The 23534-nt window shown below is 42.9% G+C and overlaps 1 protein-coding gene across 1 annotated transcript; it reads left to right on the top strand.

The window, feature by feature from the left end:
- Window positions 1-351: 351 nt before the first annotated feature.
- Window positions 352-23229, top strand: tmco6 (transmembrane and coiled-coil domains 6). Its single transcript, XM_060927944.1, has 12 exons — window positions 352-566; window positions 688-803; window positions 11263-11372; window positions 14777-14960; window positions 15060-15164; window positions 15277-15368; window positions 16923-17039; window positions 18259-18373; window positions 18507-18693; window positions 18875-18969; window positions 20888-21055; window positions 22243-23229. Exons 1-12 carry the CDS (start codon window positions 476-478, stop codon window positions 22384-22386), a joined length of 1524 nt encoding a protein of 507 aa, XP_060783927.1. The 5' UTR covers window positions 352-475; the 3' UTR covers window positions 22387-23229.
- Window positions 23230-23534: the final 305 nt, after the last annotated feature.

Here is a 23534-nt window from a genome sequence, read left to right as displayed (position 1 = left end):
CCAGGGTGTACCCCGTCTCTCGCCCATAGTCAGCTGGGATAGGCTCCAGCTTGCCTGTGACCCTGTAGAACAGGATAAGCAGCTACAGATAATGGATGGATGGAAATCAATCAGTCAACCATCTCAGTATCACTATAACTCAGCTCTAGTGTTTATACACAAACTGGATTAGTGCATTGTATTTTCCTGTAATTATCCTATAACTGCAGATAACTTCATAAACTCTTCATAAGTTGTCATATTTGCAAATGTTAAATGCCACTGAAGCAAAGTATGAACGTTCGTTTGGGACTTTAATTTTGAAATCTCCAACGTCATTTCCTGTTGCAGCAGTTTGATGCATCCTACCAACATGCCTCTTGTTCTACAAAGTGCAGAGGCAGACTAGTGACCAAATTTTGCATATAAAAGCATGAAGTGATAGTTTTTACATGTAATGTAGCTGCATGAATAGTTTATAGGTTACAGAAGAAATATGTGGCGGCTGAAAGCAGTCAGACACAAATCCAGTGTCTCTGTTAAAGATCTGGAGGAGTTTAAGCAGAAGAGAAGAGAACATGAAAAAGGTGTGCTTTTGGTATTGTGGTGGTCTGTGTGTCTGGTTAAAGACCTGCATGCAAAGTTATCTGTGTATGTTAGTGAGAGAGATTTGATGTGCTTCTGTTTTTCTCCTCAACCCGTCTGTAGTCCTGAGACAGGCCAGGAGAGACAGACAGCTGGTCAGTAAGAGGCTTCTGCTAAATGAAGAAGAGCAGGAGAAAGACCTGATGGAAACAAACTGTGCTCCTTTCTCTGAAGACCAGGTCATTGCTTTCACATTACACTTCTATGTATTCACAGTTCTCCAAAGCGCCTTGCAAGTCGGCCGTGCGAGTCTGTTTCAAGTATAATCCATATGAAGCACTTACACTTCAGTGAAAGATATGGCAAGTGTACTATGGGACAAAACTGGCCCAGCTGTAGTCTGTCACATTTAAAACTCAGGCAGGTAATTTATTTTAGAAACATTTTTGTGATATTTCTTGAAATTCTCTTTACATCGTAACAGCAATGAATAAATCAAATGATTTGTTAATAAAAAGAAGAAAAATCCATCGTCTGTGGCAGTTGCAAGGCTGGAAAAAGCCAGACTAATCTTATTTAATCCTATAATTCGGTCCAAATTAAATGATTGGATGGTCTACCTGTTTACCTGTTGGGCGGCACGGTGGTGTAAGTGGATAGCACGGTCACCTCACAGCAAGAAGGTTCTGGGTTCGAGCCCAGCAGCTGGTGAGGGCCTTTTTGTGTGGAGTTTGCATGTTCTCCCCGTGTCTGTGTGGGTTTCCTCCGGGTGCTCCGGTTTCCTAGCCTGGCAAGCCAGACTAAATGTGAATATTTAGTCTGGCCTCGATCCGTAGACATTTCCGAAGCGGGTAGGAGGAACAAACCGCTGTCTTTCAAACTGTCTCTGTGCGTATAGGCCAACGCTCTGACCAATCAGCGCAACAGTGACTGTGACGTAGTCAGAGCGACAGAAAGCAGTGGAGGAGACCTTGAAATTAAATAATTTTTCAAAATGCGTATTAATTAATAAACAGGTTCTAGATATATTGAGAAGTTTGGAGATAATGACCACAAGTTTGGACTCTGTACCACATACACATTTTTTTTTCCAAGTGTTTTTCAAGGGTTTGCTTAAACTGTTTTTGAGAGTTTTTATTTAGTGGTGTTTGGTGAAATAATTTCCCTTAAATTTAAAATAACGGGAAAATAAGAAACAATCAAAAAGTAATGTTTCAAAGCTGTTTATTAATTCTTCGTACTGCACAAACTAGCCCCATCCTTTTGGCTACGAGCGGAGCCAGCTGGTAGATCAGACTTTTGCCATAGCCGGTCGGCAAAACAGCGAAAACGTCCTTCTTGAAAAGGAATGAGCGGAGAGCCTCTTCCTGCTCATGTTTCAACGAAAACTCCAAGTTTAATTCTTCTAAAACTGATTCCAAAGCGGAGTCAAACGCACGCTGTTCACTAGCCGTAGCCATCTTTCCTGTTGTGCTTTCTCCAGCGTCGCGCAGCTTTGTCGTCACTCCTGCAAAAGCCCGCCCAAAGAATCCAAACAAAAACCTTGCGTTGTGATTGGCGGGCACGATTTGATGCCCGGGGTGTTTTTGTTTATATGGTGCGAGGCTAGACCCATTCGCTAGGCAAAAAATATTTTTGGCCGCTAGGCGGGTGGGTCTAGTTTACTAGGCTACCGGTTTCCCCCACAGTCCAAAGTTAGGTTAATATGGGACGGCCTTGGACTGAAATGCCCTTGAGCGAGGCACCTAACTCCCAACTGCTCCCCGGGCGCTGTTAGCATGGCTGCCCACTGCTCTGGGTATGTACGGTGGTATGCAAAAGTTTGGGCACCCCTGGTCAAAATTGCTCAAAAAGTTACTGTGAACAGTTAAGCAAGTTGAAGATGAAATGATCTCCAAAAGGCATAAAGTTAAAGATGACTCATTCCCTTTATATTTTGAGCAAAAAAAATTTATTTTCATCTTTTACATTTTCAAAATGACGGAAAAGGGCCTGAAGCAAAAGTTCGGGCACCCTGCATGGTTAGTACCTAGTAACACCCCCTTTGGCAAGTATCACAGCTTGTAAACACTTTTTGTAGCCAGCTAATAATCTTTCAGTTCTTACCTGGGGGATTTTCACACATTCGTCCTTGCAAAAGGCTTCTAGTTCTACAAGTTTCTTGGGCCGTCTTGCATGCACTGCTCTTTTGAGATCTAGCCACAGATTTTCAATGATGTTTAGGTCAGGGTACTGTGAGGGCCAGGGCAAAACCTTCAGCTTGTGCCTCGTGAGGTATTCCATTGTAGATTTTGAGATGTGTTTTGGATCATCGTCTTATTGTAGGACCCATCTTCTTTTTACCTTCAACTATTTTTTACAGATAGTGTGATGTTTGCTTCCAGAATTTGCTGGTATTTATTCGAATCCATGTTTCCCTCGACCAATGAAATGTGCCCTGTGCCACTGGCTGCAACACAACCCCAAAGCATGATCGATTCACACCCACGCTTCAGAGTTGGAGAGGTGTTCTCTTCCTGGAATTTGGCACCCTTTTTTCTCCAAACATACCTTTGCACATTGTGGCTAAAAAGGTCTATTTTGATTTCACTGGTCCACAGGACTTGTTTCCAAAATGCATCAGGCTTATTTAGATGTTCATTTGCAAACTTCAGACGCTGAATTTTGTGGCTAGGACGCAGGAAAGGTTTTCTTCTGATGACTCTCCCATGAAGGTCATATTTGTTCAGGTGTTGCTGCATAGTAGAACAGTGCACCACCACTCCAGGGTCTGCTAAATCTTTCTGAAGGTCTTTTGCAGTCAAACATGTTTTTTTTATTTGCCTTTCTAGCAATCCAACGAGCAGTTCTTTCAGAAAGTTTTCTTCATCTTCCAGACCTCACCTTGATCTCCACTGTTTCTGTTAACTGCCATTTCTTAATAACATTATACGATCTGAGGAAACAGCTACCTGGAAACACTTTGCTATGTTCTTGTAGCCTTCTTCTGCTTTGTGAGCATCAATTATTTTATTTTTCAGAATGCGAGGGAGTTGCTTAGAGGAGCCCATGGCTGTTGATTTTAGGGACAAGTTTGAGGAGTCAGAGAATTTATACAGCTTTGAAATCTGCATCATCTGACCTTTCCTAATGAAGAATTTGAACAAGCCACAGCTCAATAAGCTAATTAAGGTCTGGAACCTTGGTAAAAGTTACCTGAGAACTCAAATGTTTTGGGGTACCCAAACTTTCGCATGGTGTTCCTTTTCTTTTTCCACTCTCCAATTGTAAAAAACAAAGATGATACACAAATCTTGCAGAAAATGCTAAAAAGAAATGTCGTCTTTACCTTTATGCCTTTTGGTGATCAGTTCATCTTCTGCTCACTTAACTATTCACAGTAACAGACATTTTCAGTAAGGGTGCCCAAACTTTTGTATGCCACTGTATGTGTGCGTGCGCGCATGTGTGTGTTCACTGCTTCAGATGGGTTAAATGCAGAGAGGAATTTCACAAGTGTGTGATGAATAAAGTTGTGCTTTCTTTCTTTTCTTACTGCGCATGACTGGAGCCTTCAACAAGGCTAGGCAGACATATTGTAGATATATTACTAAAGCTAGCAAGCTGTGTTACAGTTATGAGTACTAACAATATCCATGTTCATTGTTTCCATCCATCCATTATCTGTAGCTGCTTTTCCTGTTCTACAGGTTCACAGGCAAGCTGGAGCCTATCCCAGCTGACTATGGGCGAGAGGCGGGGTACACCCTGGACAAGTCACCAGGGTGTACCCCACCAAACAATCATTCACACTCACATTCACACCTATGGTCAATTTAGAGCCACCAATTAGCCTAACCTGCATGCCTTTGGACTGTGGGGGAAACCGGAACACCCGGAGGAAACCCAAGTAGACACGGGGAGAACATGCAAACTCCATACAGAAAGGCCCTTGTTGGCAGCTGGGCTCAAAGCCAGGACCTTCTTGCTGTGAGGTGACCGTGCTAACCACTACATCACTGTGTCGCCCTGATTGTTTACGTTTATTATGATAATGTTAGGGGTTTTCTGACATGTGAATAAGACTGAGGTAGTTGGATACGACAATGATGTGCAGCACTTTTCTCCCCAACGCTCTCTCTCATAGACTTTTCCTCCAACAGTAGTCAGGCAGTGCGCGTTCATGTGTTTTGGAGGCGTTTGTATGGGGTTTGTTTGGGTTTTTTTGGTTGTATACTTTCAAAATCTGGTTTGGTTTTTCCAAGATTACCTAGAGTAGCTTTAAGGTAAATGCAGCATTTGAAGTAAACGATACATGTAAACAGTCACATGCTGTGTTTGTGCAGCATTAAAACCCTTTATGGCCCTTTTCCACTACCCTTTTTCAGCTCACTTCAGCTCGCTTCAGCTCACTTCAGCCCGACACGGCTCGCGTTTCGACTACCAAAAACCAGCACGACTCAGCTCGCTTCAGCCCCGCTTAGCCCCTAAAACTCGCACCGTTTTGGAGTGGGGCTGAAGCGAGCCAAAGCGAGCCGAGTGAGGCTGGGGGCGTGAGCAGACACTCTCCTGTGCACTGATTGGTGAGGAGGAGTGTCCTCACACGCCCACACACGCCCCGCGAGCGCGCTGGGATCTGTAAACACCGCAAACCCGGAAGAAGAAGAATTACGAATTACGAGAATTTCTGAAGCCTTATGCGCCTCGCCTCATCTATACGCTCTTGCCAGTACCTGTTGGCGTTGTCGGTGACAACAAGCCACAGCACCAAGACCAGCAACACTAACGACTCCATGTCCTCCATGTTTATTGTTTACTATTCGGGTCGTGAGACTACCGCTTAAAAGCTCACTGAATCAGTGACATACAGAGCATCGTGGACGAGTTCGCGGAGCACAAGGCTCGTCGTATGCCCTTCAAATAATGCGCGCAGTAGGCTATTGATGTTTTATTATGAGCCATGTACAGTATGTCGCCTAATGTTTTTTTGTTTCTGAGTTACATGTTCGTTTGAAGGACTTAATGTACAAAATAACATAGTTGCACCCCGTAGTGTTGAAATTGGTAAACACAGTGCATTCAGTGAGGTTTGCACCGCCCTCCTTTTATTTCTGACTCTTCCTGTCACCGTTGCAACCTCTGAGCGCTCATTCGTATGCCCTTCAAATAATGTGCGCAGTATAGGCTATTGATGTTTTATTATGAGCCATGTACAGTATCCTAATGTTTTTTGTTTCTGAGTTACTTACATGTTCGTTTGAAGGACTTGATGTACTAAATAACATAGTTGCACCCGGTAGTGTTGAAATTGGTAAACACCGCAGTTGCGGACATTTTGTAGCCTAAAATGATGTTATGATAAGCTTTAATAAAGGGCCCGGTCATTTGCCCCGCCCCCGGCCCGGCTCTGACTTGTTCCGCCACTGTCACTGATGTCACTGTTTGCGCTGCTTAACGACATCACATGACGTCCACCCACTTTCGCTAACTCCACCCAATGTGTCCACCCACTTCCAGCCAGCACGGTTCAGCGCGGTTGTAGTCGAAATGCAACTCCAACAGCCCCGCTCAGCCCGACTCAGCTCGACTCGGCACGGCACGGCTCAGCCGCGTTTGTAGTGGAAAAGTGGCATTAGTGACTGACCCCTTGAAAATGGTTCCTCCAGGAACGATGACGTTTCAGTTGTCAAGACAACGGAAAAACTAAAATACAAAAACAGAAAGATACGTCACAATGCTCTTGTGCACAAAACAAAATGCTCTTGTATTTTAGTTTTTCCGTTGTCTTGACAACTGAAACGTCATCGTTCCTGGAGGAACCATTTTCAAGGGGTCAGTCACCAAAGGGTTAAAGATTAGATTAGATAAAACTTTATTGATCCCTTTGGGAGGGTTCCCTCAGAGAAATTAAGATTCCAGCAGCATCATTACAGATAAAAGAGAAAAGAAATAGAGAAAAACTCCTGGATAAATTAAAATAAATTATTTACATATACAAATATAAAAAGAATAAGATATGGGGAAGGGGGGGAGGAGGAAAAAAAAAGGGGGGTGGCAGGAGAGATATTGCACTTTATATTGCACATTATATTGCACATTGTCCGGTATTGCTTATTGTTAGACTAGGCTACTGCTCCTTCCTGTCCTCCGTCCTCCTGTTACCCCTCCTCCCCCCCAGAGAGGAGTTGTACAGTCTGATGGCGTGAGGGACAAAGGAGTTTTTGAGTCTGTTCGTCCTGCACTTGGGAAGGAGCATTCTGTCACTGAACAGGCTCCTCTGGTTGCTGATGATGGTGTGCAGAGGGTGACTGGCATCGTCCATGATGTTCAATAGTTTGTCCATAGTCCTCTTCTCTGCCACCGTCACCAGAGAGTCCAGCTTCATGCCGACCACAGAGCTGGCCCACCTGATCAGTTTGTCCAGCCTGGATGTGCTGCCCCCCCAGCACACCATGGTGTAAAACAGGACACTGGCGACCACAGACTGATAGAATATCCACAGGAGTTTCCTGCAGATGTTGAAGGACCGCAGCCTCCTAAGGAAGTATAGACTGCTCTGTCCCTTCCTGTATAAGTGTTTGGTGTTGCAAGTCCAGTCCAGCTTGCTGTCCAGCCACAGCCCGAGGTACTTGTAGGAATCCACAGCCTCCACCTTGACTCCCTCGATCAGAACTGGTTGTGACCTTGGTCTGGACCTCCCAAAGTCAATGACCAGCTCCTTGGTCTTCGAGGTGTTGAGCTGCAGATGGTTCCTGTTGCACCACACAGCAAAGTCCCTCACCAGGCTCCTATACTCCTCCTCTCTGTCGTCACTGATACACCCAACGATGGCTGTGTCATCGGCAAACTTCTTTATGTGACACAGCTCCGACTTGCAGCAGAAGTCCGCGGTGTACAGGGTGAAGAGAAGAGAGGCCAGCACCATGCCCTAGGGTGCTCCGGTGCTACTAATCACAGTGTCAGACGTGACATACTGCGGCCTGTCAGTGAGGTAGCTGGAGATCCAGGTGACCAGGCAGGGGTCCACTTGCATCCTGTTCAGTTTGTCCTGAAGCAATAGGGGCTGAATGGTGTTGAAGGCACTCGAGAAGTCCAAGAAGAGGATCCTCACTGTTCCTTATCCGTATGCGAGTGGGCTCGGTGTAGCAGGTAGAGGATGGTGTCTTCCACACCAACACCTGCCCGGCACGCAAACTGCGGACAGTCCTGGGCATGTTGTACCTGGGGTCTGAGGAGGCTGAGGAAGAGCCGCTCCAACGTCTTCATCAGATGTGAAGTGAGTGCCACCGGTTGGAAGTCGTTCAGCTCATTGGGCCGATTCTTTTTGGGAACTGGAACGATATGTGATATCTTTTAGAGGGTGGGCACTCTCCCCAGCTGCAGGCTGAGGTTGAAGATGCGTTGGAGTGGTTCACCCAGTTCAGCAGTGCAGGTCTGCAGCGCTGACCTAGATGTACAGCCACATTTGACTCACACATACCCCAGATGTGACCTAACACATTTAAAGTGCTGCATTTCCATTTTCAGTCAAAAGTGGTCCAGCTGTAATCAACCGCGTTTGAGGGCTCCCCCCCCCCCCCCCCCCCCCCAACTTGCTAGGACACATGGTCCGAATGCAACTAAGGTTTTTTTGTAACAATGTTGAGCTGTTTTCTCATAATGCATGCCTGTGGAGAAGAAGCCTCTTAACATAAAGCTTAGGGTTTGTTTGTTTGTTTGTTTTTTGGCAGTGGAGAGTGTTTATGAAGAGTTGTTTGAAAGCTAAGCATGTGAGAGAGTTGATGTTCTTGGTTGTTGTTTGAGCTGTTTTTACATTAAAGGAGATATGCAGAACCATGGCCTCACTTTTCGTTTATAAATGCCTTGAGACCTCAGTAATGGCACAGGAATAGTTTTAAGCGTTAACAATAAATCTAATGTAATAATTTTTACGATTAAAATGATTCATATAGGTAGCGGTCTGAGTAGTCTCATCGCTATTTCTGCTATACTAAAACACAGAGCTGACTGCAACTCCGATCCTCCATTTTGAGCTAATTTATCGCTATGCCACGTAGACGTGTTGCTGGCGGGTGCAGCAGCACAACAGAAGGTGGATTTATGTTGCATTCATGGCCCAAGAATGTTCAAACTACAAAGGTTTGGATGCGTTTTGCAAGAAATTCACGAGCACATTTTACTGAAGACTCGTACGAAACCTCTGATCTATTAAGGAGTGTTGGCTGTAAGCCCATATTGAAAGAGGGTACAGTGCCAACAATTAAAGGAAAAGAAAACTACAAGAAAAGGAAAGTAAGTTCAATTGCGCCAGTTTTTCCGGAGTGTGAGCTGACCAGTAATGGCGGAGTACTCCGTATGGAGAAAATGGAGAATGAATGGACCAGTCATCAGATTTCTCTGCTGGATATGCTTGCCTCAGCAGCAATATCTCACTCTTGCGTGGAAGAAGCGAATGAACGAAGAACTGAAAGTCAGATTGTTACAAAACAATCGGCCACAAGTTTGGTCTTCAAGAAGCGAGAACACAGATGGGTAAGATGTGACTCTCATTTGGTTACATAATAACACTCGTTGTTTTACCTGCATTTAGATTAATACTAGTGCTGTCAAAAATGTCGCGTTATTAACGCGTTAACTTGACTCAATTTTAACGGCGATAATTTTTTTATCGCGAGATTAACGCTCTGTGACATGATGTAGGTTTTTCATAAGCTTTTGAAACTGCCAGGAACTTGGAACAAAGACTTTGCAAAAAAAACCCGATAGCAGCTAGACTGTAATGCCCCGCACAGCCAGAGTCCTCTGCCCTCCCCAAAGAACCAGCGCGGGCAGGGCGCGCTAGTAGAGATGGGATTTATGGTTCTTTGATGGGATCCGCATCTTTGTGATCCGTTCTTTGAAAAGAGCCGTTCAAAAGACTGGCTCATTTGGCTCTTTTTAAATATTTATTCAGTTTTAAGAAGACAGAGTCTAAAGAAGCCAGATCCCTCTGAACTGTAAACTCAATGCTATCCCAGAAATCCTTCCTGTAATATGCAAATTTGGCCGCCTCTGATTGGACAGCGCGACGCATCAACAGGCAGAAAGTGTAAAAGTACAAAATGTGTTAAGTGAGCTGAAACAGTAAAGATCGGATTCAATGCAATATTTATCAACGAACAACTTAAAGTTAATATAATAGTGTACTTTATATTATAATCAAGCATGTCAAGCCTACCGTCACTGTGTAACCTGTCTCTCTGATTAGAGACTAACTCAAACAGTAGATCATTTCACTCCTGGTTCTCTTGCTAGCCCCGCTCCGGTGTTCGGCTTAGGTTTCACTTTGCAGTGGCTGTGTCAAGACGTGTTATGCTTTGCAATAAAAAAAAAAAAAAAACATTGGTACAAAGCAAGCCCATTCACTTTTTTATGCTGATAAGAGAATTACAATGTTTTTTTTATGTAACAAAAATGTGCGATTAAATTGCGATTAATCGCGAGTTAACTATGACTGTCGCGACATTAATCGCGATTAAATATTTTAATCGCTTGACAGCACTAATTAATACATGTAACTTGTATTATGTATTTAAGTTACCGGTATAAGATTATTTGATTTGCTTCAGAATGTAATTGTCAGTTCATCTGATTGATTGATTGATTAATTAGCCTTTTACGTTTTATCAGTGAAAATGCATGCATGTACATGTATGTTGCATAAATTATAACACCTATCCTGTTTTAATGAGAGTCACATGAGACTGTCAGTTCAATTCCATCCAATTCTCTAGACAGCTTTGTTCTCTGGCTTTATTTCGTAAGATGAGGGCCTCCATGGCTGACGTGTTACTATCTGATTCACTTTCTGATGGTTCGAACTGATACAGTTCTACGTGTATAGCAGTAGCATGTACACACACTCCAATTTCAGGACTATCACAGGCAGATGCACTACTGTCTGAGGAATCCAAAGAATCTCCAATGAATCCGAACGAAGAGGCCATTGCCACTACTCTCGCCTGCCGAGTCTGGGTTTGGTCTATAGCTGTAAAAGGCCTCGGCCTTAAAACCGGTTACCTCTGTGATGTCACACACTCATGGTTGGCTGTCTCAGCGGGGCAGCTCGCTGAGTTTGGCTTTGTGGTCGATTTTAACTCTCAATATATATTTTTTATTCCCATTTATGCAGCATATAAGAGTCAAGGATGGAGATACTATCCACTCAGAAATTGATTTAAAAATAAAGGTTCTGCGTATCTCCTTTAAGATCCCCTTTTTCAACAGTCAACCAAAAGCAAGTGCATGGTAGTTGTAGAAAAAGCCGAGACACGAACTACACATTAGGGATTAAACTGTTGCGCGCACACACGTCTCAACAGAAGCAAGCAAACTATATAGATGATGGAGTTTAGGGAGTTGAAACTTGCAAAAAAAAAATAAAGGTATGAATACATTAGTGGATTACTATACATATGTAAATGCAAGAAACACACTGAGGGGTAACAACATGGCAGAAGTGAACATGTACAGTGTGTGTGTGTGTGTGTGTGTGTATATATATATATAGACATTGAAACATTCATATACATGGTGACTTTTTTTTGGTAAAGAAAAAATGATGAAATCATTCAAGTATTATTTTCAAGTAAACTAATTCTTGTGCTTTGATATGTTGTGGTATGTTGTAAAAGCTAATGAAGTGGGTGACTGAGCATGTGTGTGTGCGCGTGCATGCAGGTTCGGGAGATGCTACACAATGCACAGCGTGGTGGAGAAGAGAAAGCTGCTCATCTGGCGACGCTGAGAAAGGCGCTAAGAGACCCTCAAACTCACCTCATCTTCACTAAGTAGGCGTCATTGTTTTGCTTGCATAAATTGAGACTGGTGCACAGAAATTGTGTCGTACATAACTGCTGTGCAAAATAAAACTTGTTGCCATGCATAGAAGTGACAACGCATAGTGCTATAAGGATGATAAGCCATTTTTTATTGTGTGTTGACAAGTACAAGCACAAATGTGTTGCTAGTCTGAATGAGCGGTGGCCTGGAAAAACCTTTCACTTAGTCAAATTTGGACATTTTCTGAATTATTACTTATGTAGTATCGGCTTTAATGAACTGAAATATTGTATGTTTCCCCTTTACACATCTATCTCAGCCAGAATTATGTTTATAATCATTTAAAATGTGGTTACTCCCAAAAGCAAAGAGAGAGAAAATCACATTTAAAGAGATCATTGCAATTCCTCTGAAAGACACCCACCTTCCTCTACATTTATAACCTCATCTAATTATGGAAAAAGCTCCAGTACTGCAAATTAAAGTAGTATAAGTCTATAAAGGGTCATAAGGTATCACTTACACTACCGTTCAAAAGTTTGGGGTCACCCAGACAGTTTTGTGTTTTCCATGAAAAGTCACACTTCTATTTCCCACCATAAGTTGTAAAATGAATAGAAAATATAGTCGAGACATTTTTCTGGCCATTTTGAGCATTTAATCGACCCCACAAATGTGATGCTCCAGAAACTCAATCTGCTCAAAGGAAGGTCAGTTTTATAGCTTCTCTAAAGAGCTCAACTGTTTTCAGCTGTGCTAACATGATTGTACAAGGGTTTTCTAATCATCCATTAGCCTTCTGAGGCAATGAGCAAACACACTGTACCATTAGAACACTGGAGTGAGAGTTGCTGGAAATGGGCCTCTATACACCTATGGAGATATTGCACCAAAAACCAGACATTTGCAGCTAGAATAGTCATTTACCACATTAGCAATGTATAGAGTGGATTTCTGATTAGTTTAAAGTGATCTTCATTGAAAAGAACAGTGCTTTTCTTTCAAAAATAAGGACATTTCAAAGTGACCCCAAACTTTTGAACGGTAGTGTATTATCACATCAGTCTCTGTTTTATCATCTGAGGTAAACTTGCTGCATATAAACACAATCAGTTCTGTTCTTTCTTTCTTTCTTTTTAAATTAATGTCTTTTTGTCTACTGTCATCTGAGTGTGTATTGACAGAACTCAATTTTGGTCAAAATCCATTTATTTATTTATTTATTTATAAGCTGCGACAACATCTGTTTGGGGTTTTACAGACTGCCTCGCATATGTACAAACACCAGTTTACGTTACGTTACATTACATTACAGGCACTTAGCAGATGCTTTTATCCAGAGTGATGTACAGTGTACCCAGAGCAGCGTGGGGAACAGTTAGGGGTTAGTTGCCTTGCTCAAGGGCACTTCAGCCATTCCTGCTGGTCCAGGGAATCGAACCAGCAACCTTTTGGTCAATTGTCATGTATAGGTAGTAAATAACGTCACTAAAACTTGACAAAGAATTCAGTGCGTACAGGGCTGTCATATAAAGCGATTCGCTCTTCGGCCAGCGCTTAATAGCTGATGGTTGGTCGCTAGTGGCCGTTCCAGACACTGGTTGCCTCAGTATCCTTCTTGTATAGTTATTTGTCACTCAGTATTGGTGTCATCTGTCAGTCAACGGTATGCTTCACTCCCATTGCCTCAATTGCATCCCCATTTGCAAATTTGAGATTATTTTAACTCCGTATCCTTCCATTTCACATCGCCAACGGTTATTCCGTCTGTCATTGCTACAAGTCATCGAACTTCATTGACTTTGCATGGTCTCTTGTCACTCAGTACGTTTACATGCACATCCAAATCGAGCTGCTGTCGGTAATCGAGCAAAGGGTCCCAGCAGGGGTGCCAGAGAAATCCAATCCTACATGCACACAAGGAAATCGAGCTATTGTGTGAGGTACATTGTGCACCCGAGCCACAGGTGGCGCTACACGCCCCATCGTGTTGGTACACTTCCAGTTGTCGTCATGAAGAAGAGCTATTCAAGAGTGTAAACAAAGTTATCAGTTCCGTGTTCTCCATTGCGCGTTTTTCTCCCGTCCATGAATTTTAATATATTCAACTCCTTAAGCTGAATGAGCATGAACTCTGTCTCCTCATTGCTCCAGAAGTGCATGTTTCTGCTCGCCATTTTCTCTTCTTCGTTTGTTCCTCCTGACCTCTTCTGCTGCTCGCTACTACTGTTGTCATGCCGACCGAGGCTGTTGTGTTTCCCGCTTGTGGTCTTGTCACTCGTCACTTCCGGAAGGGGCAGTGCTAAAGTAAGTAGCTCGACGATGTAGCTCGATTAGGGTATACATGCACTAAGTAGCTCGGCAAAAATCACATAATCTAGGTCGTATAGCTCGATTACGAGAAATCAAGTTCGGTTCAATTTTAGCCGAGCTAAGGTGTTTCCATGGCATTTAGAACTTCGATTTCAGTCGAGCAATGGCAGAAATTCGATTTTCTCTATGTGCATGTAAACGCACTGACTACATCACTGCTAGTCTCTTCTTAAGCTCTGCTTTTCACTGATAAATAAAAAGCAGGGACGTGGTGGTTGTAGGAAAAGCAGAGACATGAATTAAACATTAGGGCTTGAATGGTTTTAAACACACAAGTCTCAACAGAAGCAAGCAAACTATAGGTGATGGAGTTTTGTGAGTTGAAAAAGGCAAGCTTGCATAAAAAAAAAGTATGCCCACCAATAGATTAGGGTAGCACGATGGTGTAGTGGTTAGCACTGTCACGTCACAGCAAGAAGGTCCTGGGTTCGAGCCCAGCAGCCGACGAGGGCCTTTCTGTGCGGAGTTTGCATGTTCTCCCCATGTCTGCGTGGGTTTCCTCCGGGTGCTCCGGTTTCCCCCACAGTCCAAAGACATGCAGGTTAGGTTAACTGGTGGCTCTAAATTGACCGTAGGCGTGAATGGTTGTTTGTCTCTGTGTCAGCCCTGTGATGACCTGGTGACCTGTCCAGGGTGTACCCTGCTTCTCGCCCATAGTCAGCTAGGATAGGCTCCAGCTTGCTCGTGACCCTGCACAGGATAAGCGGTTACAGATAATGGATGGATGGATGGATATCAATAGATTACTAGACATAAAGGATGCTCTCTTCCTATGTGTACGCCCCTTACTTCTTCAGAGGCACGAGCTGATTTATTTGTTGTTTTGAAAGCTGTCATCTGCTTCTAATGTTAATCATCTCCTGAATTAAATCATTTTAAGCAACATTTTTCATATTTAGGATTAGTTGTTAAAAACCAAGTTTCACCATAGAGTAAGAGTTTAATACCGACATGCCTTTAATGCAGATGATTCCTCCTAATGCTTATTGAAATTTATTTATTTATTTATTTATTTATTTACTCAACTCTCCCTTTTTAGACTGGAGAACAGCATGTATGTGCTGGTTGGGCAGCTCAGCGGACACAATGCTCAGTGCCAGCTGGAGGCAGCGAGGTGTCTTCATGAGCTCTCCAACTCTCCTCACCCTGGTGTGGGGCAGTCATGCTTGGCTGCAACCCCATATCTTCTCACATATCTCTCCAGCCCGAGTGCCAAACTCACGGTTAGTGAAGGTCGTTCTCAGAAGATATGACTTGTTTCTTTGATGTATACTATATGTACTTCAGTTTTCTATGTGTGTATGTGCAACATGCCTGCACAGGAGCTTTGCCTGTACACATTAGGGAATCTGTGGCCAGAGGATGCTCTAGTAAAAGAGAAGCTGCTGGTCCAGGGGATTGTTCCCGCTCTGGCTAACTGCATTCAGGTAACCACTGACTAGAACCTGTTCAGTTATCCATTTCTTACTCGCTCTCCTTTTAGCCCTTTCAGAAAGACCATATATTGTACACTTCCTTAACTTCCTACGTCGTCCTCAGAATCAGAGGTGTAACCTGGCAGTGATGGAGGCAGTGGGCTTTACATTGTCCCAGCTGCTTCAGGATAAAGATGCAGCGGACGGCGTTATTCCGTAAGTTGCAAAAATTAAACCTGATCTAAGCAAAATTATTCTATCCACATTCACTGGATATGAGCAATCGGACGCTCTGATTGGCTACTCTATTACTAGGCTGTCAGCTCGTATACCGTGAGTAGAGAAAAACAAAATGGCGGCGCGTGTTGCTGAACCAACCGAGGACGAAATAAAAACTCTACTTGAATACAAAACCCCAAGAAATAAAAAAAAGCAGCAAAATATGGAAAAGTATTTGATGTGAACGTATCTTTATTCCCCAAGAATTATTATTATAGCATTTTCCACAAATTGCTCCTGTCATTTCATCGGTTTGTTTACATTCTAAGCGGAAATGATTTTGTCGGACGTTTTGTATAAACTTTTTATTTCTCAAATTTGCAAAAAAAAAAAAAACATGCTCTGTTTCTCAAAATCCAGTCAATATGGATAGAATAAAACAGTTATTCCATTCAATCTCGTTGTACGCGGCTTATAGCCGACTCGGTGATCCGCACCTCATCGGCTCTCAGCTGATGTACGACGAGATTGAGTGGAATAACTGTTAATTAGTTCAACTAAACAATCCCTTTTGCGAGGCTAAATTAGTTATCATGTAAATAATTTTCTTCTGTAGCTTATAAATTAAAGTATGGTTTATGGTCCCCGGAAAACCCAAGAGAGGTTTTAGTTCCATAAAAATGTCATTAGTCAGCTGAAAAAGGCAGAGAAGCATGACTACACTTATCAGGAAATCCACATTTTATTAATGTCCTCTTTGGAAACATCGCCCCAGATTTACACATACCAGCCCCTTTTCCCAGTAAATAACAGAAGCCAGGGTACATTATTTGCATATTGGAGCATGATTGGCTCTTACATTTTATGATCCAAGAACACACTTCCTGTCATATGGTTAATCCTGGCTAAACGTTTCTAATATGCTGAGCCAAAACCACTATGGTGACGATTTCCTGTCTTGGTTGCTAAGGCGGGGATCATACTGAGCAGCAGTAGTACTGGCACAAACAGCAAGTTTTATTTTGTTTGCTATGGTTCGGCAGTGGAACAGTTGACGCTGGTAGTGTTATTCTCGTGATCTAGGAGCAGAGCGTTGGTTCAAGTTGAACTTGATTCACCATTCTGAGCAAAGCGTAAAGCTCATCGGTGTTAGTGTAGTGTATTCTAGGAACATTTCAGGTGTTTTGACCAATCAAACCAGTAAGATTCTTATATGGGCAGGAAGCAGTGTCTCATGAACCCAAACTAAACAAGTCTGTCTCTTTCTTTTTGCTTTTGCTGCTCCTCAGATCTCTATTACTGGCACTCTGTCTCCCCCCAAGTATTTTTTTAATTGTTGTGCAGAACGTTAGTGCTTTGCATCACCGAGGAACAAGACAGAACTTTGAGCTGTAGAATTATTGTGGTCTAAGCATTGTGTTGCACTCTGCCACCGTCGCTTTATTTTGGTTTTTTTTCCCACTGTGCTCCCTGCCTTGTATCTCTGAAAGCATTTGCTCATGAAGGGTAGGATGACTTTGAGTTAATAATAATAATAATAATGTCTTTCAGGATGGTCATGACCTCTGGTTTGGTCCCTCATTTGATTTCACTTCTGACTCCAGATCCGGAGTTTGGTATGGGAGCCGCCATTGAATGCGCCTGGTGTTTACATTATATAGTATCACGGTATGGTGTGGGTTTTTTCCCTCTCATCTTCAAGTCCAACAAACCCTATAGAGATCTTGCAGTCACGTGACCGGAAAGTACACAACCGCCATCGTGTCGGTCAAAAACACCGCTGAATACTGCTGCACTCGTGTACAGAATGGATCAATTTCAACCGACGGACTACACGGCTCATTTTTCTAATGAACAGATAACTAGATATATGTCTAAAATAAACAAGCTACAGATTTGTGACCCTTATGGCTTTCCGGACGGAGTTTTCACGACCGGATTTTGAACTGCCAGCGGAATACCCAGACGTGTATGATTACCTCATCAACTTTCTCTCGCTGTTCAGTGGTGAAGCACTGCGTGCTTATAAATCTCTGGACAGTTATCTTTACAGAAATTCAGGATTTGTCAGCGACTCAGATGTGGCATCTTGTAAACAAGAAAATGATCCTCACTGGATGGGTAAGTCACTTAAGTATTGAGTATAGCACTGACCAGCCGATTATAGAATAAGGTAATTCCAAATTGTCCATGTTGTTTACATGGATCTGGCGTTGGAGAGGTAGAGGCTTGGCAGTGGAGATTTGAGTAGCTGTTTTCTGAGCTTAGTCAACAGGCCGGCTCTGCCTGTAGCCTCGCTTTTGCTTCAGCTCCCGGCGCTGCCTCCTTCGCTTTGCTTCCGATAACAATCCACGGAGACCCCGCTGGTCTCGCAATCTGGTCTCGTCCGGAATGTTTTTTTTTTTCTCGTCCGGAATGTTGTGCATGCTATGGAAATCGCTACAAACCGTCATTTTCTGCTGGAAACCAATGTCCAGTAAGTCCATACGGTTGTAGTGGATATTGAAGTCCGGTACAGACGAACAACACGCAAAAATACACACAAAAAACATAAAAACCGTGCACAGGTAGGGAGCGCTTGTAGCTGCAGCCGTTGTAGTAGAATTGTATATAGTAGGGTTTTCCAGAAGAAAAGGTAGAAGTAAAAGCAGAAGTAGAACCAGAAGTAGAAGTAGAAGGCGGAATATGGCGTTTGACCGACACGATGGCGTCTGTCACAATCTGGATCGGCTGTGACGTCACATGCAAGATCTCTATTGAACCCCTTTTTTTTTTAACTATTGAGATGTTACCATGAGTTGTACACTTATTTTCATGTTTTACTTCCTCCAACAAATGAATCAACTGACAGCTTCTGAAAGTTTCATGTAACGGTTTGTTTTTGCAGTACTGCTGATACCTCCACCTTGATAACTGAAGGACTCCTCTCACAGTGTAATAATCTGCTGATTACACTAGGAGGGGCTGTTGCTAAAGGGAGCACTAATGACGGTGTGGAATTGGTGAGTTTATTCGAAACAACCTAAGCAGCGATGCAGATTGCAAATGTATCGCTGTCATTTCTGCTCTGAAAGCACATCCATGGCGGAGTTCCATCACTAGTATTTTGTTATTAAATCTTTCTTTGCCTTGTAGCTGATCTGGCCCCTGCTGCGCTGCCTGGGTAATATGTTAGCCAGCGGGGTGTGTGAGGCTGCAGGATGCTCAGCAGGCGTAGAGGATGTCCGACTCTTAGCTGCTCTGTGTGTGTTCACCCAGACTTACCTAACCTCCCACTGCGCTCTGAGCAGGGAGAGCCTGTGGGTCTTCAACAACCTCACAGGTAGGACCACCGGCAAATACCATGACGATGGAGACCACCACAGGAGACGAATCGTGACACAACAAATATAATCTTCACTTTTAATTTAAAAACCACAGTTAATTGTGATTTGCATTGTACACATTCAAGTTTTACAGTAGCAATTCTCAAAATATCATTCTCTGTCTGTTTCTGGTTGCAGCTGGTTCACTTGTGTTTTGTTCAGCTGTGCTGTTCTTGAAGATGGTACCAGATCTTCTCCAGCTTTTACCCTTTTCGAATGGAATCAATACCATGGTGTGTGTGTGAGAGAGAGAGAGAGAGAGAGACACACACACACACACACACACACACACACACACACGCATACTGTATACATTTGTAACATGGTGTAATGTAATCCTTCACGTCCACTTGAATGTTTAATCACTGCTCTTGTCAGTAGTATTAAGAGACATTATTTTTGTCTGATCGTAATTTGCGAGTTATTTCCCACTTTCAGAAATTCCTAACATGTTAAATCATACAGTTGTGGTCAGAAGTTTACATACAGTGACATGAATGTCATGGCAATATTTGGGATTTCAGTCATTTCCTTGAACTGTTCTTTTTCTGTGGCAATATGACTGTATAGCATACATCTTTAATTAAAAGAAGCAATACTAAAACTTGGTGCACAAGTTTTACTTTTCTTTGGGTTTTCTGAAATCAACACAGGGTCAAAATTATACATGCAGGGTCAAAAATTAACATACGCTCACTTGGATTATTAATTCAGAGGTGCTGAGACTTCCAAAATGTCTCTGATCTTGCCAAGGCCGAGGTCTCTTAACTTCCTGTTAGTGATCATGATTGAATACAGCTGGTAGCTTCTCTGTGCCTTCATAAAAAGGGTTTGTTTACAGCACTCATCAGATTGACCAACACACAGTAAAATGGGAAAGTCCAAAGAGCTCAGTACAGATCTGAGAAAGAGGATCGCAGATATACACAACTCTGGAATGTCTCTTGGAGCCATTTCTAAACAACTGCAAATTCCAAGATCAGTTCAAACAATTGTATGCATGTTATTGTGAGGTGTAGTCACTTTGCCAAGCCTCTTTGCTTCAAGAAAACCCAAACTGTCACCCTCAGCTGAAAGGAAATTGGTTTGGATGGTCAGGAACAACTTGGGAACCACCATGGCACAGCCCCACCATGGCACAGCCCTGCCATGAACTGGAAGCTGATGGATCACTGTCTACAGTTTGGATCACCATGGACTAAGAGGCTGCTATCCAAGAAATAATCCCCTGCTCCAAAATTGACATCTTCAAGCTTAACTAAAGTTTGAAGCTGACCACATGGACAAAGAAAAAGCCTTCTGGAGGATAGCTGTATGGTCAGATGAGACAAAGATTGAGTTGTTTGGCCACAATGACCACCATGTACAGAGGGACACTGTACCAGCTGGTGGTGGTGGTAGGATCATCATGCTCTGGGGCTGTTTTGCTGCCAGTGGAACTGGTTCATTGCACAAAGTGGATGGAATAATGAAGAAGGAGGACTACCTCAGAATTCTTCAGCATAAACCATCAGAAACTTGAACACTTCTTGGGAGTTACAACAGGACAATGAACCCAAACATGCATCAGAGCTGGTTGTGGAGGATAAAGGAGGCTAACATTAAGCTGAAAGCAAGTCCTGACTTCAACCCTACTGAAAATATATGGACCGTGCTTATGAGTCGAGTCCATGCCGAGAAAGGAAATTTTTTTTTTTAAATTTAATTCTACCATGAAGAGTCATGAAATATCTGACCAGAATTCTGCTAGAAGCTTGTTCATGGTAAACAAAAATGTTTGGTCAAGGTGAATCTTGCGAAGAGACATTTTAACCAAATATTAGGTGTGCTGTATGTATATTTTTGACCCTGTACGTATAATTTTGACCCTGTGTTGATTTCAGAAAACCCAAAGAAAATGAAAACTTATGCACCAAATTCTAATGTTTTTTGGTTTTTTTTTTTTAATTAAAGATGTATGCTGTACATTCTGCCACAGAAAAAGAACAGTTCAAAGAAATTACTGAAAGCCCAAATATTGCCATGACATTCATATCCAAGATGACATTCATGTCACTGTGTGTAAACTTCTGACCACAACTGTAACTTTACTGCTAAGTGCAAATACTGACCATCTGTCTGTCTGACCGCAAGCTTCTGCTCTGTGATCAGGTGCTAAGAGTTCTGGGTAATGTTGCTCACAGTGGTCCAGGATACTGTATTCAGCTGGCACAAGCAGGTTTGCTCTCTGCCCTTTGTGCCACGCTCAAAATGGCTGATCCAGACATAGTAACACTGAGCCTGGAGGTGCTGCATATGCTTACTGTCAGTTGCCCACAGGTGAGCTACACACACGCACGCACACACACACACACACATGCGCACACATCCATCCATCCGTTATCTGTAGCCGCTTATCCTGTTCTACAGGATCGCAGGCAAGCTGGAGTCTGTCCCAGCTGACTACGGGCGAAAGGCGGGGTACACCCTGGACAAGTCGCCAGGTCATTGCAGGGCTGACACATAGACACAGACAACCATTCACATTCACACCTACGGTCAATTTAGAGCCACCAATTAGCCTAACCTGCATGCCTTTGGACTGTGGGGGAAACCGGAGCACCCGGAGGAAACCCACGCGGACACGGGGAGAACATGCAAACTCCACACAGAGGCCCTCGTCGGCCTCTGGGCTCGAACCCAGGACCTTCTTGTTGTGAGGCGACAGTGCTAACCACTACGCACGCACACACGCACACGTAAAATAAACTGATGGCATTTTTGCGCTCTACACCTTTTGTGGTGTGGTTTTTGGTAGAATGCATAGAATCTGGTCTGAATCATGGATACATGTTTCAAGATTGTATGTTAAAAGGTGCTAATTGATTTTCACACTTGATCCAAACAGGGTTTGGGATCCCATGGGACCTGGCAAAAAAGTCTCTGGTGTAGATGGTCAGATATGAAGCTTGCTAAAAAAGGAAATAACATGTTTGTTGGGAAACAGAAGCAGCTAAATTCATTGGGGGAAAAAAAATCACTGCTAGATACAAGAAAAATATGAGTGTAGGAGTGGATCCAGGCAGGATTGGTTGGAATTTTTATGGGAGTGGGTGGTAGTGGAGATTAAAGGTCTTGGGAGGGGGAGCCATGGCCTAATGGTTAGAGAAGCAGCTTTGGGACCAAAAGGTTGCTGGCTTGATTCCTTGGACCAGCAGGAATGGCTGAAGTGCCCTTGAGCAAGGCACCTAACCCCCAACTGCTCCCCAGGCTGCTCTGGGTATATTGTACGTTGCTCTGATAAATGCTATTAATGTAATGTAGTCCCACTGCTATGGTTGGTTGTGAATGACTGTAGATATCAGTTTGTAGTGCTGCCTCTTGATCCTTTCTTTGGAACAAAAACCCTTGTGCTTACCCGCTGTGCTTATCCTTCTAATTGCATTGTTTTGTTTACTTGCTTTATTTTAATAGCCATCATATCTCTGCGAGCCTATTTAATAGTTTTTTTTTTCTTTTAAATGCAGGTATCTGAAGAGTTTATCAGGCTGGATGGCATTCCTCTACTAGAAGCAATTCAATATAACAATGACGAAGAGCATCGTCTTAGGGCATCTTTTATCTTAGACTACTACCTGCATGCTCATGAAATGGTTAGTACAGCCATGTAGTACTGTGATAAGGTCTGTTAGTGTATAGTCAGTGTGTGCAAATGTGTAAGAAGCACACAAGTCTATGTACATACTGTATAGAGATGTGTTGGTTAATTGTGTGTCGTGCAGAAGGCTTTGTTTATTACCTTTACCAGCTTTGTTGGAGGAGATTACATTTTCATCTCCATTTATCTGTTCCAAATGTAACTCGAAAAGTAGTGAATGGATTTTGGTGACATTTTGAGGAAAAGTGAGCCATGGGCGAAGGAACAATTGATTAGATTTTGATGCAAATCCGAATATGTGGCTTGGCGGAGGTGTGTACTCTACCGAGTGCTCTTCTAGTGGATACAGTTGTGCTTCATTGAATCATTTGCTAAACAGTAGTCCAATAATACCCAGCTAGCAAACCGACAGTGGCTCATTGTACAATTTGTGTGACTATCTTGGCTCTCCTATGCAATGCTGTCCCTAGAGATAAAATTACACTGAGCCAATGTTGGCGCCTGATGTTGGCCTAGCACCAGTTTGTTGCTTGGGTAACGTCCTCACTGCTGTGTTGTTGCAAGCTGGTAGTTGGGTCAGTCCTGGTCTGCAGCTCGGAGATTAGGAACTTGTGTCTTATACCAATGCTGTTGTCAATATGCATTTAAAAAAAAAAAAAGATTTATTTGACAGGTCCCTTAAGATTGATGTGAGGACAACCAAACAGAACCTGCGCTCCTCAGATTTTTAATGATAGAACAATAATTTTTACATTTGTACTGTTGTATTATTGTATAGCATCTTCAAAACATGTCACTTAATGTATATTTTCAAAATATTTTGTAAATAAAGAGTTTTACATTTGTACGTGCACAATGTCTGAAACTAATTGTGGTTGAAGAAGTAATACCATGGTAATACCTAATGGTTAGAGAAGCAGCTTTGGAACGAAAAGATTGTCGGTTCGATTCCCTGGACCACCAGGAATGGCTGAAATGCCCTTGGGCAAGGCACCTAACCATGGATACATGTTTCAAGATTGTATATTAAAATCACGAATGGGTTTTCATACTTGGTCTAAACAGGGATTGGGATCCCATGGGACCTGACAAAAAAGTCTCTGGAATAGGTAGTCGGGTATGAAGCTTGCTAAAAATGGAAATTACATGTTTGTAGGGAAA

The sequence above is a fragment of the Neoarius graeffei genome, chromosome 8 (assembly GCF_027579695.1).
Source record: "Neoarius graeffei isolate fNeoGra1 chromosome 8, fNeoGra1.pri, whole genome shotgun sequence".
NCBI classification, from domain to species: Eukaryota; Metazoa; Chordata; class Actinopteri; order Siluriformes; family Ariidae; genus Neoarius; species Neoarius graeffei.
The sequence above is the reverse complement of the archived record's forward strand: the minus strand, read 5'-3'. Positions and strand labels throughout refer to the sequence as shown.

Excerpts from the sequence above, each read along its gene's own strand:
- tmco6 (XM_060927944.1), top strand. The coding sequence starts at position 476 with ATGTGGCGGCTGAAAGCAGTCAGACACAAATCCAGTGTCTCTGTTAAA. Across the intron at positions 11,373-14,776 it reads ACTCACCTCATCTTCACTAA|ACTGGAGAACAGCATGTATG; the intron begins GTAGGCGTCATT and ends CTCCCTTTTTAG. Across the intron at positions 17,040-18,258 it reads TTACATTATATAGTATCACG|TACTGCTGATACCTCCACCT; the intron begins GTATGGTGTGGG and ends TTGTTTTTGCAG.